This window comes from Lipophrys pholis, assembly GCF_963383615.2.
Source record: "Lipophrys pholis genome assembly, chromosome: 14".
NCBI classification, from domain to species: domain Eukaryota; kingdom Metazoa; phylum Chordata; class Actinopteri; order Blenniiformes; family Blenniidae; genus Lipophrys; species Lipophrys pholis.
In genome coordinates, this window is record NC_137633.1 from 23,337,263 (window position 1) to 23,356,644 (window position 19,382).

The 19,382-nt window shown below is 41.8% G+C and overlaps 2 protein-coding genes across 4 annotated transcripts in view; both read left to right on the forward strand.

Moving 5' to 3' along the window:
* The window catches only part of mboat2a (membrane bound O-acyltransferase domain containing 2a), a 56,736-nt gene extending 53,588 nt beyond the window's left edge, over positions 1-3,148 (forward strand). For all 3 annotated transcript variants that reach the window (XM_080479707.1, XM_080479709.1, XM_080479708.1), the window contains one exon: positions 272-3,148. In XM_080479707.1, coding sequence (XP_080335833.1) covers positions 272-440 — 169 coding nt within the window. In that variant the 3' untranslated portion in view covers positions 441-3,148. The remainder of the gene's footprint in view (positions 1-271) is intronic.
* A 4,088-nt stretch (positions 3,149-7,236) lies between these two features.
* kidins220a (kinase D-interacting substrate 220a) overlaps positions 7,237-19,382 on the forward strand; it is a 60,759-nt gene continuing 48,613 nt past the window's right edge. Inside the window, exons 1-8 of the mRNA XM_080479710.1 lie at positions 7,237-7,383; positions 12,055-12,212; positions 15,077-15,175; positions 15,840-15,938; positions 17,858-17,956; positions 18,391-18,489; positions 18,644-18,742; positions 19,156-19,353. Coding sequence (XP_080335836.1) covers positions 12,081-12,212; positions 15,077-15,175; positions 15,840-15,938; positions 17,858-17,956; positions 18,391-18,489; positions 18,644-18,742; positions 19,156-19,353 — 825 coding nt within the window. The 5' untranslated portion in view covers positions 7,237-7,383; positions 12,055-12,080. The remainder of the gene's footprint in view (positions 7,384-12,054; positions 12,213-15,076; positions 15,176-15,839; positions 15,939-17,857; positions 17,957-18,390; positions 18,490-18,643; positions 18,743-19,155; positions 19,354-19,382) is intronic.

Below are 19,382 nucleotides of genomic sequence, written 5' to 3' on the forward strand. Positions count from 1 at the left end.
ACATAGAAGTTATTTGTTTGTTCTACGTATAGACGTACAAGTTATTTGGTGGTTCTATATATGTAGAAGTTATTTGGTGGTTTGATATACGTAGAAGTTATTTGGTGGTTCTATATAGAATTTATTTGGTGTTTCTATAGACATAGAAGTTATATGGTGGTTCTATATAGAAGTTATGTGCTGGTCCTGGTCTTGGTGTGTAGGAGTCTGTAGCAGCTCATTTAAAAGCGTCTGCTTCAATGTGCTGGTTAAACTGAGCTCCTCTCTGCAGGTCCTGGTACTTCTGCCTACACCTGGTGTGTCTGCTGGTGGTTCTGGTGCTGCCCGTCAGATCGAGACGCCGGCAGCCCAAAGAGCAGCAGGACGCGCCCCAGAAGGACCACCAGGCGGACCACAACAGCACAGACAACAACTGCAACCAGAAGGACAAGGCCACATGAGGCCAGCGGTCAGCAGCAGAAACACTGAGACGAGCGGGAGCGTGTCGAGTCTGTTTACCTGACCACGAACCAAATATCTCCGAGAATCCGATCAGACACAAACCACAAGTCTCCGTCTCGTCCAAACTTCCAGTAGCAAGGACCACCGCACTTCCGACACGGATAAGAGACCACGATCAAGCTACGGCCATGGTGTCAACTAAAGAGCGGCAGTGGTTAGTGAAAACCAAGACTTCCAAGCTGCCTTAAACCCTCGATGTACTCAGCAGGTGGCGCTGCAGGTCCTCGGCGGAGCAGCGAAGGTGTAGTATGTGGAGGGTTTTTGTCATTGTCTGGATACAAGCCTCTGTCAGGTGGCATCAGAATATGTGTACATGTAAAACAAACATTAACCTTTATCATCAGCTGCCAATTTCAAACAGGCCTTAGGATCCTCCAAATGTTCTTTGATTTCTATGTCTTTTTTAACTCGAAGAATCCACACTGTACCTGTTTTTGTATTTAGATGTTTGTGACGACGACACTATTTCAAATCCTTCCTTTTTTTTTTTTCTGTGATGCATTGACTCTGGGTGGGTGAAGGGGTGGGGGTGAGGGTGGGGCGGTCCATCTCCACCAGTGAGAAGTGTGAAAGACGCACTTGAGGATGGAGTTCTCTTCTTTCTTCTTCTTTTTTTTTTTTAATATCTGCTGCTTTTTTTCTGACAAATGGGACTCGTCGGATTAACGTGTGTTTCAAAGGGAGTTCATTTTTCACGAGTTCGACCAGCGGTTCTCAATGCGTGGGGTTGGTGCCCACCAGAGGCCCTCAGAGAAACGAGGGGGGTCCCCAAGATTTAAAGAATAAATTGGAAGCTAAAAGTAAATAATCTCAACAAAATACATATTTTATGGCTGAATTTGTTTGAGGTGTAACAACAGTTGCAGTCTATATATGAAGACTTGGCAGATCTTTCAAATGAAAAGCTTCTAACTTGCACAAGAAGAGTTTTATTGCCTTTTAATCTCAACAGTCGTTATTTATTAATGTGGTAAAATGTGAACGCAGTGGGGAATCCAGCATTCAGAGTTGGGTGGGTCGGACGGTCCAGGCTCGGGGGGGGGGGGGGACTCGTCTCCCCACACTTTTTGAGAACACCTGAGTCTGCTCCCTTTTTTTTTTTTGTTTAATTTGTGGGGTTCCGAGGTGTGTTTTCTGTTCAATCTGCTCATATTATTCACACTACCAGATTCCTCTGTTGCTTCTGTAATACGAGTTTCCAAAAACGATGAATAAAAAGTAAAATAATTTTAATAGTGTAGGGAAACACCGTGGGTTATTTATGTCCGAGTCGAATACCTGTACAGTCAAAGTCATCGTCCTGCAGCAGAAGTCTCTTCCCACGAGCTTTCTGTTCAGACCTCAAAAGGAGGGTTTAGCAGCCATAGCTTTCACAAGCCAGTCGAATGTAAGAGGAGAAATCAGAGTGCACACATTCACCCGTTGGTTCAGGCTACGAACCAGCCGGTCTGCCTCTTCGCGCGACATGGTGACGTACAAAAGATTTCATGTCGTGTGCACTTGATGTTAGATTAGGGACGTTTCAGGGTGCATTTACTGTATGGTGGAAGACACACTGGTTCCTCACCTTCATCATCCACGTCACACTTTCACAACAGGACTGTCAAACATCAGGCCTCCGCAGGAGGACTCTGTGGCGTATGAAAGAAAACCGGGCCTGGGATTTTTCTCATTTAAAGTTACTGCTGTTGCTAATTTCTGTACTTTTGTTTTGGAAAAGTAGACGGAGCACAACCCACCTGCAGCTGAGAGATCAGTGAAAACTAATCGCTGACATTAGCATTAGGGAACTCCTCTGGAGCTAAATGTGTATTCTGACGTTGTTACACTGTCGTGTTACTGATCCGGCCTCTCCAGCGATCAGGCGTTGTCCCTGGACTGAGTTTGACGGCTCTGTTTGACAAGACGTGGGAGCAGAAACTGCCTCTCCGCTGCGTTTCTGAGCTCCGAAAGAAACCTCTCTGTTTACTTAAACCGCAGTGAAAGAACACTTTGATATCTCCGCTGCAGACGAACGCCCCGCTCTGGGTTTACCGCTCACAGTATCACCACACTTTAAAGTTATTTTCCTGAAAATCCGACACTGACATGAATTTGTGTTCTGTAAAGTGAAGCAGCAGAGGTGAGCTCTTTCATTTCTTTGTAGAACTTTCTAACATTTGCATATTCCTGCCATAACTGTGTGTGTGTGTGTGCCTGTGTATGTTTGAGTGTGTGTGTGTGTGTGTGTGTGTGTGTGTGTGTACCAGTATTCATGTGACCCGTACATGTTGATGTGATCTGGAGTTGACTCTACTTGTAGCCTGGGCGCTGTGTGCGTGAGGGCGGCCCACCTTCACAGAAAAGGGACGTCATTCTACAAACACGGCGATTCTTGCACTGCATGGCCCCCGAACCAGCAGATCAATGCAAACTGCTCCATGTGTCCAAAGTGCCAAATCATGAACGGCGCATTTTTGTTTTTCTGTGTGTTTGTTTGCGTGCACGTGGGCCTGCGCGTGTGTGCGTGCGTGCGTGCGTGCGTGCGCACGCCTGTGTAACATGATGGTTATTTTTTTGTGTCAGAAGGAAATTTATTGAAAGATTTGTATAACAGTTCATTAAGATTCTGATTTATGTGGCAAAATAAAGAGAAATTATTTTTAAACACTAACGTCATGTCGAGGCTTTCTTTATTGTTTCCTGTCTCACCTCACTGGATATTTTCCATAGTTTTATACTTCACACTCACACTTCATTTCAAGAGTTTATTTCTTTTATCAAACTCCACAGAAGTGAAGTCTGTGTCTCACTTAAAGGGAGGAAGTATTAGAAATATATTACTTTATATTAGTAACATTTATTTGTACTTTTTTGAGATCGTTATCAAACTTCTAACCAAAGACACTTTACACAATATAATGGAATCTGCTACGAATCAAATAAAACTACCACATTTTCAATTAATCCTTTCCCCCTGTGTTTTAGTAATTATTTTATTAGAATAAAGGCCTGATTTACACACATTTATTCACAAAATAACTATTTTTATTCTTAGAAACTATTGCTTGAGAAATGGGGGTAGAAGTAAATATGTTTTTACTTCTTCCTACTCCTTTTTGTTCATGCAAATGTAGATTAAGTGAACTTTGTTTTTTGTGTTTTTTTGTTTTATTCATGTTTCTTCTTTCTTTTTTATATTTGTATGTTTGAAATAAAGACATATTTTATACAGGTAACTTTGATTTATGGTACATAGAGTCCTTTTTGCGAAGAGTACTGAGTATTTTCTTTATTTTATCAATAAGATTTTTACAGCTTTTCAGGCTCTGTCACTGAAGTTGTGCTCAAGTACACCGAGGATACTGACACAGTGATGAAGCACGTAGACCAGGGCCTGCATCCAATAGGGTGACCAAAACAATGTCTCGGTGTAAATGTTTGATTAAAGATAATTGCTGTTTTGGGTGTATTTACTGGGTATGAAATTGTTTTAATAAGAACAGCAAAACCAGAGGACAGTGATGCAGTGCTGGAAGATAATTCACATCAAAGTTCAAACTGTGACGTTGAATCTGTATGTTGAAGGCTGCAGAACTCATGTGGCACATTTAGACAGATAATCATCCAAAATGTAGTTTTTCAGTCTAAATGCCCCCAAACTGATGGAGCGAGCGTGTCGTTATTGTGCTTCCTAATCATCACTCACCATTGAAAAGAACTGATTAATGAAATACTGTCTGTTAATCACAAGCTGTTTGAACTGACGCTTCTATTTTAAACATTTAATGCTGAATTCAAAACAAATGCTGAATCGGTGAATATGCACAAATTCTACCTCTATTTATCCATTGACTAAAATATGCTGGGTTTTTGTTCATGTGTGTTTGAAGACATTCTAATTGCAGGGATGAAAGAAATCCAGTCACTGAGTACCCCCTGTGTCACACTGAGGGGTCGGACCACCAGAAGACATCTGGTCCCAAGAGAAACTACAAAAAAAACAGAAAGTCGTGTTGTTTATTGTGACAAAAATTTTAAAAGAAAAATATGCTTTGGGAATTTTTACTGTCTGATTGAAACACATTTTAGAATAGGTCTAATTTTTCTGAAACATTTCAACTTTTAGGTTTTTGTAGATTTTTTTTTCAAGTGTTCACACGTTTTTGTCTAAAAACACACGTAGTTGATATTACTTGATTCACACACACACACACACACACACACACACACACACACACACACACACACACACACACACACACACACACACACACACACACACACACACACACACACACACACACACACACACACACAAAACCGAGGGCGCCATCTGCTGGAGGGGGCGCCAAATTGCATACGCCACAAAGAATGTAATTTTGGAGTCTGTATTGTGTCTGAAGTCAGAGAGTCCAAATCCAAATGCTTTTCTATAATTTTAGACTGGTCTCCAGATTTGAGCCACAAGGAGTACTAACCCATAACCATTAGAATTATTTCAGTTGAAGATTGGAAAACAAATAAAAGAGCATTTTGAGGGAGAAGAGACCTCTGGAGAAAGACTCTCAGCCCTCAAGGAGACTCCAAGAGCCTACAGATCCCATCTGAAGACTGTCGAGAGCCGTCGTATGATGATGGAGTAAACATGAAGGGAAAGAAAAAGGGAGTCCAAGCCAGACTACAGCAAATGACCCCGAGATCATTATTTGTGTCACGTGGAGTGCACACTGTTAATCTAGTTGTTTCAGCACAGAGCTCTGCACATGCAACTGGCTACTTTGGCTTCCTGCAGAAACTGTTTTTCTCCTTTTTATCTGCCCCCACCCAAAGGATTTCATCTATTCATTTTATTTTTTAAAGCATGTGTACACAACGTTGAAATCCTGCGCAGACGCCTTATGTGGGGGAGCTGAGTTAACAATGTGATTGCTGTAAGGTGCCAGAGAGGTTGGTTCATACCACTTCTGCATTTGCACTGTTGTCTGGTATGATATTCTAACAAAAGTCCAGAATGTTAAAAAACTGCTGCAGTCAGTAGGATATAGCGCACGGTTGTAGCTGTGGTCCATCAGAAAAAAGCTGAGGTCTCTCTGGTCAGCTACAGACACATTTGCTTTGCTGATGCCCAGTCCTCTGCAGAGGAAATGTCTGAGGAGATGAATGTGGTTGCTGCGAATGGAAGTTTCTTTTTTCAATGCCGTTGTTGATGTGTGCCTTTCATCACTGAGCGAGAGAACAGAAATAATGAGTGACACTGCCGATAAGTTTAGTGTCCTCATAGATTTCTCTGATCAGCCGCCTGACGAGCGTGGGAAACAAGCTGATGAACTGACCGACACCCTGACCTTTGGAGATAAGTCGGACTTAGTTGTGGGAGAACTGATTGTGGAAATGCAAATCTTTTCGACCTTGGCCCAAACTCAAAATGACAGCACCTGAAGTTTTGGTTTATCTGGAGGAGAGAAACCTAAAGAATGTATGATCCAATATAAGAATCACTGTCACGCCTCAAGTGACTGTGTCATCTGCTGAGACAAGCTTCTCCAAACTCAAGCTCATTAAAACAGATTGGAGATCTACAATGTCTCAGGAATGCTTCAATGGACGGACATTTATGAGGATTAATCAGGAAGCGTCGAAACACATTTAATTTGATCAAACCATAGGTGCTTTTGCTGCTAGGAAGTCCAGATGTGTGAAGTTTGGAGAGCATTAATAGTGCTATTTCTTGGCGCAAAGATTACTATGCTAGGCAGATGTTTAATTTTATCATTATGTTTCTACTGGGGTTTTTTTGGTGGAACGTTTGGGAATGGTTGCTATGGCTTTTGTTTACAATTCAGCTAACCGTTTCTGAATAATCCCAAAAACTGCCAAAAAATGTCTCATACAAAGTGGAGACGAGAGGCACCTCATGGGGGAGATCAGAGGAGATCACACAGGAAAGTCAAAATTTCGTTGTTGCACTGAAACTTAAGGCATACATAAGGAGAACATACAAACTCAGCACAGCTTGCTGGGACTCAAACAGGGAACATTCCCATTGCCTAAACAATCACATGAATATATGATGATCCTGCCACCATTCTACTGGTATCCACTGAAACTAAACAAGCAAATCAAAATAGTTTGCTACGTTTTGAAACCTTGTTCTCTTCTAACTTCCTGTTCTGTATTATTAGATGATCATCACCAACACATGATGTGGAAGGAGTGCTGTGTTTCTATTTCTGGAGCTGATTTGAGATGATTCATTACAGTCAAATGGCTAAGACAACTTTATAGCACAAGGTATTTTTTTTAAAAAAGCAGCAAAACGTGTAAAAAACAGGTCAAGATAGATAAAATTACAAGAGGACTAAAAAGGGAAAAAGAGCATAATATCTACAATGGTCAAAAAATAAAACAATGACTAAAATCTACAAAAGTGAAACAGTTAAAACAGTTGAAAAAATAAAAAAGACTACCAGGGCTAAGAAGGCTAAACATTTTTATTGTTTATTTTAAAAGATAAAAATAAATAAAAATAAAAATTTGAATAAATTTTTGGTCTTAAAACGTAAGATTGTTGAAATTACAAACCGGCTCAAATAAAAAAAAGGGGCTGCGGTACTGAAAATTAATAGAAAATGTAAAAAAGACAAACAGCTATAAGTAAACTAGTCAAAATGACTAGAGGGGAGAGGGTGCCCCGCCCCTCCCCATCTGTTACGTGTCCAAGGGGCGGGGCCTGGTCAGAAAAGGGGCGGGGCTTGAGTAACTGCTGGAGCAGGTTAACGTCGTGCTGTCAAACAGCAGCTTGCAGACATTATGACTTAAAGTGCGGCGAAAACTGCGCTTTTTTCCGCAGTGAACGGACCAGAGGTAAACTACAGACGTTTCAGGAGCAGCTCAGTCACGGTAAGTCGTCTGCAGATGTTCTCCGGTGATGTTTGAGCCTCTCTGAGGTGCTCAAAGTCAGCGGACCTGTTGAGGCGCTCGCGCTGTGCTAATATTAGCCGGCTAGCCGCTGGGAGTTTGTTGTTGCTTCCTGGTGATCACAGTAAACAAGAGAAAACTCTCTGACTGGAACATCCAGGCTTCATCCTCCTCCACAGCAGCCCGTTCCCCTGTCTGACTGCTCACATGTGACTGTGGGTCATACAGATGCTTATCTGGGCTTCATGCGTCCTCATTTGGCTGCTTTAGTAGATAAAAACAAAATATCCTGCTGCTCCTAGTTTACCCTGCTGCAGCTGCTGTAACCCGGGACTGATTCCTGGAAAAGAACTCCACTCAGTGTTCAGAAAAACTCCCCATCCCCCCCCCCATACCCCGCCACTCTCTAATCTGAGATCCAGACTGAAGTAAAACAACAGAAACTGCCTTCATGCTTCTGCAGCTTTTCCACACTGCTGCTGTTTTCAAGCTCCAGTAAGCAGTTTCAGACCCACATGACAGGCCATGAGGAGCTGACTGGTTAAAATTAGAGATCCGCTTCACCACCATCTGCCTTTAAGAGGGTTCATGTAACAGCACAGACACCCTCTGAAAGTTAATTTTTTTTTTTTAACCTAATATCTCCTGCTTTCCACAGCTCCAGTAGTCTGCAGCCTTTTACCAACAGAGACAGTTCAACACGGCAAACCAGATAAAATACACAAATGCAGCTCATAAAGTTGTATATAAAGTTTTGTTAGTATCACAAAAACTATGATGCTGCATTTCTCAGATTTCTTAACTACAATTCCGAACAGGAAATATATTTATCCTTTTTTGCTATTTTATATTTAGCTATTTTATCTTTTCATATCCATTTGACCTGCTTTATGTTTTTAAACCATTTTCAGCTTTTTTCAGCATTTGTAGCCATTTCAACAGTTTTACCTTTTCTCTATTTGCTTCTACTGGTTTATATTATCATTGGTAAATAAACATTTCTTTTTCATTATTCTTGTGCATGCCTTAGTGGCAAGACATAAAGAGTACTATCGTAGGCGGCTGTTTAATTTTATTATTCTAAATGGGTTTTTTTCCCGCCGTTTTTTTTTCTGATCAAACATCAAAATATGCAGAACATTCAGGAATAGATTGCTACAACTTTCATTAATGATTCAGCCAACCAAGAATTACAAAAAACTGAAAAAAAGAAAGGGCCTCATACAAAGTGGATGGGAGAGGCGTCTCATGGAGGAGAGGAAAGAAGATCAACGGAGATCCCGCAACGTTGGGACCACAGACGCTGATCGCACATCAAAACATGTGGAACGTCCGGGAATATGTTGCTATGACTTTCGTTAACATTCTGCTAACCGTTTATGAATAAATCTCAAAAAAAAGCCAAAAACGAAAAGTCCCATACAAAGTGGATGGGAGAGGCACCTCATGGAGGAGATGAGAGGAGACCAATGAACATCAGAGGAGGTCATCGTATGTTGCCATTGAGACGCTGAGATCAAAAGATGTCAGCAGCGAGAGGCGGGCACACAAAACATCCCTATGGAATTTTCTTGTTTTATTTGCAATCCACACTGAGTTTCAAAAATGGTCTCATCTCCGGCAAAAAAGAAGGCAAAACAGTAAGAATGGCTAAAATAGCTAAATAATATAACAAAAACTACAAAAAAATTAAAAATTACAGGAAAATATTCAAATTAAAATACCTAGTACATATTTTCTCTTCAGAAAAAAAGGAAACATCTGTAAAAATGGCTACAAAAGCTACAAATGAATTAAGTATACTTAAATGTACCTACGACATGATTCATGAATACAACCTCAGTTTTTTTTTGTATAGCTTTTTTTTTTCTTCTATTTTTTCTTCATTTTGGATTTTTTTTTTTGTTTTTTGGTTCCAGGCAAATTTTATTTGTTGTAAAATTGTCAAAATGGCTCTCATGGTCACAAAGGTTGCAGACTGCTGGGTTACTCTATTAGAGTGGTTTCATTGGGGGGCTGGGTGTGGGGGCGTTTGATGGTGTCTGCTTTTAAGACTCTAGGGACGCACGCGACTCCATCACAGTTACATTCAGTCATTCACCAAATACAAATGTATCTGTAAACATGCCCATGTTTATTTTAACATAAAGCCAAATGTGAAAAAGGTTTCATAGTTGAATCCATTATTTTTACAGATTAAAATGCTGTGATTCGTAGCGGTTTCATTAATGCCAACCAACTGTAACTTTATTGCTTCGCTCATAAAACAGAGCCATACAAATTTGCCCCCAGGTCTTAATTGTCTCCATTATCCTTTTATCTCAGCGTGTTGCTGCCAAGCCGCTGTGTGTGGTGAATGGAGATCTGGGCGTGTGTGTGCGCCTATTGTGTTGGAAGAGATGGGCGTGGGCCGGCCCCCTCATCTAATATTCAGCTGATAGTAAAAGGAGGATGCTGAGCAGAGCCCGGCAGTGTGTGTTTAGAGTGTGTGTGTGAGTAAAGAATCAGAGCTGAACACAGTTTGACTGCGCACCAAGGTAAGCTTTTTAATTCTGAAGCTTTTTTGTGTTTTTTTTTTTTTTTTTTTTGAGATTCCTCCTGTTTGGTGGTTAATCTTCACTGATTGAGTATTTCTTTTGTGTCTGCTGGGTTTTACTGTGCCCGAGGTGTGTTGTGGAGATGTGTGTGTTGATTGGCTCCCATTGTGCTGAGGAGGGTGTGTCAACAGGCTCCTATCTCACTGTAAACAAAGGATTTTCCCTGACTTCCACTTCACGCAGTCTCGGAGAAGAGGGGCGAGGACGGGGGCTGTACACAAACAACTTCATCACCATATCAACATGCACCATTTAAAATCTCTGCTGTGATCAATTGTTTCAAGTCGTTCTTCAGATCCGACCAATCAGATGGAGCCCGACTGCAATAGAGCCCCGCCCACCGTGTCGATGTGAATGTGTGGTCAGTGTGCGTGTAGAGAGTTTAATGAACATTGTAAACTTTAACTCTGGATGTTGGCGTACATGATACACCTCCACATGAAGATCACATTACCCAGATATGTGATATGGTCACTCAGTATTGTGGTAGAAGACTTTCTGCTCTGTATGTGATGATCCGTTTGCTTCAGTGAGACGAGACATTTCCATGTTTACTGGGTGAGATATTGATCGATATGTTTGGTATTTATTATGTGAAAAGCGTCGCTGGGCTGCTCCTGCAGGAGATAGAAGCAGCTGATTAATTGTATGTTTCTGAGGTAGGAAGTGAGTGTGACCATGATGGACGAGACTTAATGAATCATTAATGAGATTTTCATCGATTGGCTCAACACACAAAGAGGCTTTCTCCCTCTCAAACACCACAACACACACACTTCTCCAGAAACTATAAAACTAATGCTAATGGTTGTTGCCATGGGCTAAAAGCATAAATCATATTGTGCTGGGCAGATGCTTTTAACTTAAAATGTCTCTTAGTCGTGTTTCTGTTCCACTGACACAAAAACATAGTTTTGTTTCTGTTACACTCACAAAGCATTCTGTTCTAAAAAGGACTGTTCAATTAGGCTTTAATAGGCAAAATAGCTCAAATGAACAGGAATTGGTTTATTGCTAAAACCATTAGAAACGGGTAAAAAAGGTAAAACAGTGTTAATGGATGTAAATGATCAGCCAGCTAAAATAAAGCTAAAATGGTTTAAAAATGCCAAACAAAGTAAAAACCACTAAGTTCAAAAACAAAACGTGTTTAAAATAATCAAAACGGCAAGAGTTGCTCTAAATTGTGATAAAAGCTAAAACAATGAAAACCATTCAAAAAGGTAAAAAAAAGAAAAAAAACCTCAAAAACCTATAAAATGGTTCAAATAACTAAAAAATGCAAAAACAGCTAAGATAGCTCAAGATGCTAAATTCTGTAAAACAAGCTACAGAAGCTAAGACACATTAAAATGGGTTTTCCGTTTCATCCATGAAACCTGATGTAGTTTTTGTGTATTAGAAGTTCAGACCGTCGTTCTGTCTTTGAGGCGGACGACAGTCCTGCAGCTCTGCACTGATATAATTAGAGCTCTCGGCTCAGCGCACCGATTGTCCTCGTCATTGTTGGGTCAAAGAACCAAAGTTTAAAGACCTTTGTCTGTCTTCATTGACTTTAACGACTTGGCGAAGAATTGTTGTGGGTTATTATAGTGAGCACGTGGAGCCGAGCTCCAGTTTCCACATGAGCAGACATGTTGGGCAGACTGACGAGCTCCTCTCAGCTCCCTGGAACGAGCAGATCCATGTTTGGAAACTCGGTGTAAAAGATACAGGATGTTGCTGCTGCAATACACTCGCATTTGATGTCGCGCAGCATTACTGTGTGAAAGTGTGTTTAAGTGAGAGTGAACACAAGTGCAGACACACTTCTACGTATAAATAATGAATAACTAAATGGAGCTGCTCTTTTAAACACCAGAACAAAACCTTTATGTGTTTATCTGCACACGTTTACTGCTTCCTCATTGAGCATCCAGCCTGTTTGTTGCTGGTTCGTTTGGGTTTAGTCGGTTTGCCACCAGGACACCACACCCTCTTCGCTGTCCGTCTCTTTGTAGCTCAACCTCATGTCTCTGCCTCAGACACTGATATGCGTTTCTCTGTGGCCCTGCAGTGGTGGACCGCCATCAGCAGTCAGCCATGGACACCACCACCTCCCTGAAGATGACCTCTCTGGCCGTCCAGAGTCTCTTCAGCTACGTGGAGGAGGAGAACCTGGCAGCCATCAAAGCACATCTGGACAAGTTCAGAGACGTGGACAGCAGGAGCGACGTAAGACGGCCTCGGCACCACCACTCGGAATCAAACGCCGATCTAATGCCAAGTTTTAACGTTGATCATTGTTAAATGATCATACCAAGCTGTTGTCCATTGAAATTCCCATCTATCTGTTCTATATTCTATAGATCTATTTTATCTATATTGTGTGCACAGATGATCAGGTTTGCTAATCAAAAGCTAACTTTACAGCAAAGATAATAAATGGAAACTGTAGCATTGTCGCTAACAAAGTAGCAGCTATCGGTCAAAGTAACAGTTGAAGTGTTTTTGAGATTATCGTTAGCGACAGGGACGTAAGTATACACGCAACCTGTGAATCGATTCAGATCTCAATTTTTAAGAAAACTAGATTCAAGTCAAAATGTTTATTGTTTTATTTCAATTCTTCATGAAATTTTGAAAGAAAATAGACATACAGTATTCCCATGATTATCTTTTCTTAGAAACAAAGTAGTCCCACTTCATTTTGAGATAACAATCAAACAATGTGACACACTTTATTTTTCATTAATTTCCTTGCAAAACGTGAGACGGAAAAAGCCTTAAAATTAATAAATGTTTGAAAATGAATAAAGTAAATTACAAATAAGGTAATCCTCTTAAAATAACACCAGTGCAGCTTTGTTCCTGGTTCAGGAGTTTCAGTGTTTTCTTGAGCAATATCATCAGATCTGCATTGTCAGAGGGAAGCTGAACAATCACAATGTTCTCTGCGGTTAAAAAAAACCCAAAACAACCTTCTTTCACTTGGGACAGAAGTGGCTGAACAGTCAGTCACCTGCCTCTGTGGAGGAAGATTATGAAACTGCACAGCATATTTCTCTCTAAATGTTTTCAGAATGCTTTTGTTGAACCACCGGCAGGCAGGATAGTTGTGTAGTTATTGATAGAGCGATGAGTCTGTCCAGACACCGGCTCCTGGCCCCTCGAGTGACACGCCAGCCAGGCATGGGATTTTCAGACGCGGTGTGTTTCCACGCAAGAAAAAAGGCCCCTTTGGTACTACGAGCAGGTACTTAGGCACTTGTAGTCATTTCTGCTAGTACCTTAGGTACTAGTAGAAGCGACATGATGCCATCAAATTAGTGAAGTTAAAAGCAGAGCGCCCCCTACTGTTTAAAAAGTATATCCTGATACAAATTTTTCTGTATCAATATAATTCTTCCTTAAATGTATCGATGTTTAAGCGATTTTGCATATTTCCTCACGTACCTACGTTAGCTTTGCTTTCTCATTGCGTAGTAATTTTAGTGAATCCAGGACATGAGACAGAAATCTGTGGCTTCATCTGTTTTTACAGCCTTCTTTGTGCATGTTTTCATGAACTACTTCTAAAGCCGCTTCCTATCAAGTATTGCTGCCATCTTCTGTTCAGCTCTCAGTATTGTCTCCACCTAGTGGATCAGTGAGGAATGGCAGGTCCTAATGAATGTGTTTAATTTGTTATTTTTCATTTCTAAACTGTCTTTCACATGGATGTCTGAAGCATGTGACAAACAGAGCGGGTCAGGACTGACTTTTTTTTGTCTTGGACATGTAATCGGTCCCGATCCACACTATTTGCGATGTCAGTAAAGAGTATTTATTGGTCCCGGACCAAGTCCTGAGTGATAATGGCCATATCCCAAAATATTTCCGGTCTCGCCCACGGTGAGCCCCAATTAAAATGTGCTGATCCTGCCTGTTTGCGGTGATCTAGGACTACTCCGGATGGAGTCATAGCTCAATCACCAATAGGAGCAACGCTCAACATCGCAACTGCTGTAGGGAGAAATGCAGAAACATAAAATGTTGGATGCACATTTATTTGTGCACAGACACAGAACAATCAGAACATACTTACATAATGTTTAAGTATGAAATCAGGGAACAAAAAGCCTTCATGTCCCTGTTCCAGTGAATGTAGACGTGTAGCGGCTTCTTTCAGGGTGTCAGATCTCCTCTAGGTCCCGTTCACCGTCACCGTCACCTTCAGACTAACTGGGTACAGTAACACGGAGGTCATGTTCATTTTCCTCAGCTGCGCCTTTAAGTAGTCAAAAGCGAACTATACACATATTACACCTGCAACCTTGGTTGTTGAGATTGTTCATGTGTGTTCCTGCATCTCATGCACTTGCTTCTCGAGACGGTAACTTCGCTTCTGATGATGTTGCCGCAGCCTCCACGTCAGCAATCTGCTTTCCTGCCTCGCCCACTCGGGCGGCGACTGCCTGTAGCTGTGAGGTCTCTTCTGTAATGGCTTCCAGGACGGTGTCGATTACTTTAGTAACATTATCAATTATTCTGTCCAGGGCTTGAACAATACCTCGTTCTCTGGAGCCGGAGCTGACGTCCATGCTCGGTATTTCAGGTGTAGCACTTAGCCCACCCCCCTTTTCCATCATTCGACAGGTTTTTCTTAGACAACAGGCCCAGAAACGAAGAATATGTCAGAGGATTTTAAAAAATAAGTGTCCAGGCTCATGTTAAAACACTTCCCATCCAAGACTCTGGGGTTCAAATATGTAAAGCAACAAGAAGAGACAAATGTGACCGCACCTCACTCAGCAACTCAATGTTTACACACACACACTAGGGCCTTAATGAGATTTGCTGTTGTGTAATACAGAATTATCCTTTTATTTATTTATGTTTATGTATCTATATATAACAAAAAATTGTTATTAGTCCTATTGTCTAATAATGTAAGCTTGTAGATATCTAAATTCATCTGACAACATCTAAAGTATAATTCTGAGTAGATACTGAGTTCTTCATTGGAGTGCTATCAGAGTTGAAGAAAAAAAAAATGCTGTTTGCTGCCTTGTTGGTGTGATGAAACGTTTGGCGGCGTTCTTGTGTGCTGGTTTCAGATTGGACAGACTCCCCTCATGGTGGCAGCAGAGCAGGGAAATCTGGAGATCTTACAGGAGCTCATCAGGAGAGGAGCCAACGTCAACCTGGACGATGTTGTAAGTCTCAAATGCGCACACACACACACACACACACACACACACACACACACACACACACACACACACACACCCCGGGCGAGTGAAGGTGAAAAACAATGCGGTTGTTTCATTCCCATCATCCACTGGGTCCTTGGTTCCATCCTGCTGAACTCACCACCCTCAGGCTTAGTCCTCAACCATTACCAGCTCATCGTGAGCCGTAATCACAGCCTCTCACACACGTTTACCTTCGCTTTTTGGACTAAATGACAGGATCCACCGACCGGCCAACACCCTGCGTCTCCGCAGCCCCGCCCCCCACACACGCACACACACACTCACGCACGCATGCACACTCGCCTCCCACCAGGGTGCACGCATGCATGCTCACACACCTCTCATTAACATGTCACGTACCTGTACCCTGCCATTACACACACACGCATACACATGCACGCACACACACACACCCACCAGTTTCACAGGAGAGGAGAAACTTCAACTGGAGGAACTTTTCTTTCCTTCACTTTATTTTGTGGCTCTGCTGCATCAACCCGTGTTCCCATGAGCACCTGGTACGATCATTTGGTAGGTGCGGCGTTCTGACCAGGCCCCTCGATGTCTTGGTGAGTGGATGAGGAGTGTGATGGTGGTCTGGGCTGTAACGTGTCTCTGTGTGCAGGACTGCTGGACGGCGCTGATCTCAGCCGCTAAGGAGGGACACATCGAGGTGGTGAAGGAGCTGCTGGAGAACAATGCAAACCTGGAACACAGAGACATGGTGAGGACCCCACGAGCCGCTAAAAGCATCCTTCTTACGCTGAGATAAACAAAAAACAAGCTCATTAATTATTCTGATATTTTTGTACACTATATTTCTGATTTTCATGACTAATGAGCTAAAATGATCAAAAATATACCAAAGAAATCTTAAGATATATTAACAGACACTTAGAAATACATGGACATATTTACAATTTTAATGAAATCATGGAAACATATTTGTCGTCTTTGTTTATATTTATTTCTATGCTCGTGCCGAAGACTGAAATACTGTAATCCTGTTTACTACTGAGCATAATTAATTTAAAACTACACAGATGCGTTTAAAAAATGGAATCCTATTGAAAGGTTTTCAGTATTTTCCAAATCCATAATGTAAAAATGAAAGTTTTAAGCATTTAAACATTTTCTTTGTGATAAATGTGGCCTCTTGTCAAAAGAAAAAAAAACCTTTTATAAATGCAGAATATATCTGGAAGTTTCACTGTTTCATGGGAAAATTAACTTTTCCTTTATATTCTCATATTTTGAAATGCCGCCGTAGTCGCCAATAGTTTTTATTAATGCAACATAAACTACAGTTTTGGTGAATGTAGTATCTATTAAAGTATATAAGCTGTGTTTTGTTAATTTATCCTACTTCTGTTCCACACTATCTCAGTTTAGTTTCTTTGTCAGGGACCATGTATACATTAATACATTAATCTTGAAGAAAAGCTGCTATGTCCCAGATTTAGCTGTTGCTAGTTTCCATCTGCAGGAACACAGTATTACAATACACATTACAAGTATAGCCTACACGCGCATTAGAACATTATTAATACGCATTCAGAAAAACGTTATTATCCTTATTTCTTTTCCCCACCCACAGGTATTTGGTTAAAAAAACAAACAAACTGTGGTGATGTATTCGCAGGATGACTTTATAACCTGCTTATATAGAAAAAAGACAAATAACATGGAACAAAGAGAATGTGCTCGAAATGTTTAGCACAGTTTTTTTTAAAATCTTTTATCGATGATCTTTTCTTTCGCGTTCATCCTGTTTTAATCTGCCGTGGTGCTTCCATGGGCTGGCTGAACAGGACGATCCATCATGTGGGAAAATCAAATTACTTTCTGTGTGATGGCTCCTCTGCAGTTTTAATCCCATTTACTGGGCTCTGCCCGTCTCGGCACGGACCAATGATCTGATCCAATCATGTGATCGCATGTCGGAGGCAGGGAGACTCACATCTGTACCCAGGAGCAGCATTTCTCTACACGACTCACACAGCTGAGGCACATTCACTGAATATCTGCGGCTATGATGGACCCTGTTTCACCATACGGCGTCAGAAATAGACCGTTTGTAATGGCCTCAACATGTTTCTCCTGAGTGATCTCACACACACACACACACACACACACACACACACACACACACACACACACACACACACACACACACACACACACACACACACACACACACACACACACACACACACACACACACACACACACACACACACACACACACACACACACACACACACACACACACACACACACACACACACACAGAGACTGTAAGTCGTCTACCTCTGTGATTTTCTGGAAGTGACTCAAGAGCTGATCTGAGTCACTGCTGGTCGGGGTGTGTGTGTCTAAACTGCTCCATTCACAGCCAGTCATCACAGTGGGATTAGAATAAACCATGCTGTGTGACGCTTGCTGGAAATAGTGTCACGTCATCTGGAAATAGCACATCTTCCTCTACTAGAACCTGCACTGATTTGTCCTGTTCTGCTTTGTACCGAAACATCTTGAATTGCAGATTCTATTTTCAGGGCTGTTTATGTCTCCTCAACAGATTCTATGGCATCCCCTTCACCATATGTACATTTCTGACAAACCTGACTCTTTTCCCCTCAGGGAGGATGGACTGCAATCATGTGGGCAGCATATAAAGGTCGAACAGAAGTGGCCCAGCTGCTCCTGGAAAAAGGAGCAAACCCCAACATCACTGGACAGGTACTAAGCCTGTGTTAGAGATTGGACGACATGCCTCAAGTACTCACTTTCCCATTTTATAGGTTTTATTTGATGGTGTTATTGTGTAAGCGGGAGGTTTATGTATGACACAGAAGAGATATGAAGAAAGGAGGACTGAGGCCTTGAAAGGTAATGAAGCAGCTGCAGAAACATCTCTTCTTGTTATGTGGGGAGAAAGTCTGAAAGAAGACTCAAGGACTGCCCAATTGTTTTCCTGCTCATCTATTTTAAATGTTAAACCTGTCTAAAAGACTTGAAGAAATATACTGCTGCTTTGCATTGAAAGGTAAAACTGCAGAAACGGTTGTGTTGAACATAATCCCGCCCTTCGCCTGCTCTTTCAGTCATGTGAAGGGGCTTAAAGGTCTGACATCCATCACTAGTTCCTTCACCGCTGTCTTCTGCCCCCACAGTACAGCGTCTATCCCATTATCTGGGCGGCAGGTCGAGGCCACGCAGAGATTGTGGATCTCCTGCTGCAGCATGGAGCCAAGGTCAACTGCTCGGACAAGGTAACTCCGCACTGACAGATGTTCATCAGCTACTCCTGTTTAATCACCTCCACAACGTAGCCTGTGGGTCCTTCATGATCATAGGTCTACTACGGGTTCTTTTCTGAAGTATTCGTATCTCATGTGCTCCTTAATATGAACTGTTTGTTCACAGTATGGCACCACTCCTCTGATCTGGGCCTCCAGGAAGGGCCACTATGAGAGCGTGATGCACCTCCTGTCCAATGGAGCTGATGTGGATCAGGAAGGAGCGGTAAGAAAGCTGCTCGCAGCGGCGGTCCAACATAGCTATGAGTCATTGTCAACATGAAGAAGACACGACACTGTTCATGGGAGGGTTTGCTGTCAGTTTAATATAGAGGCCACAAGCACCCTCATTTTGTCTGGGGTGTTTGTGGGTCAGATCAAAAATACATATTTGATAATAAAATGTAAAATTACGTATTTAACTTTATCCTGTCATATAGATGTTTTAACCTGTATGCTATTTGATCTGTGTTCCTTTTGTGTACAACTTTTGCAAGAATAAAATATTTATTTTCAATTGATTAGTGTTCATGTTGCTTCAGGACACCGACTAAAAGATATCATGACTTATCAGTTTTAAAAACATATTGTAACAGAACTAAAGGATCACTGAGTTGAACCAATAAATTGTTTCCACAGAACTCGATGACTGCTCTGATCGTGGCGGTGAAAGGAGGCTACACAGAGGTTGTGAAGGAGGTGCTGAAGAGGAGCCCAAACGTTAACATGACCGATAAGGATGGAAACACAGCGCTGGCCATCGCTGCCAAGGAGGGGCACACGGAGATCGTGCAGGACCTGCTGGATGCCGGCACTTACGTCAACAACCCCGACAGGGTGAGACATGCTGCTGCAGGTCCCGACCA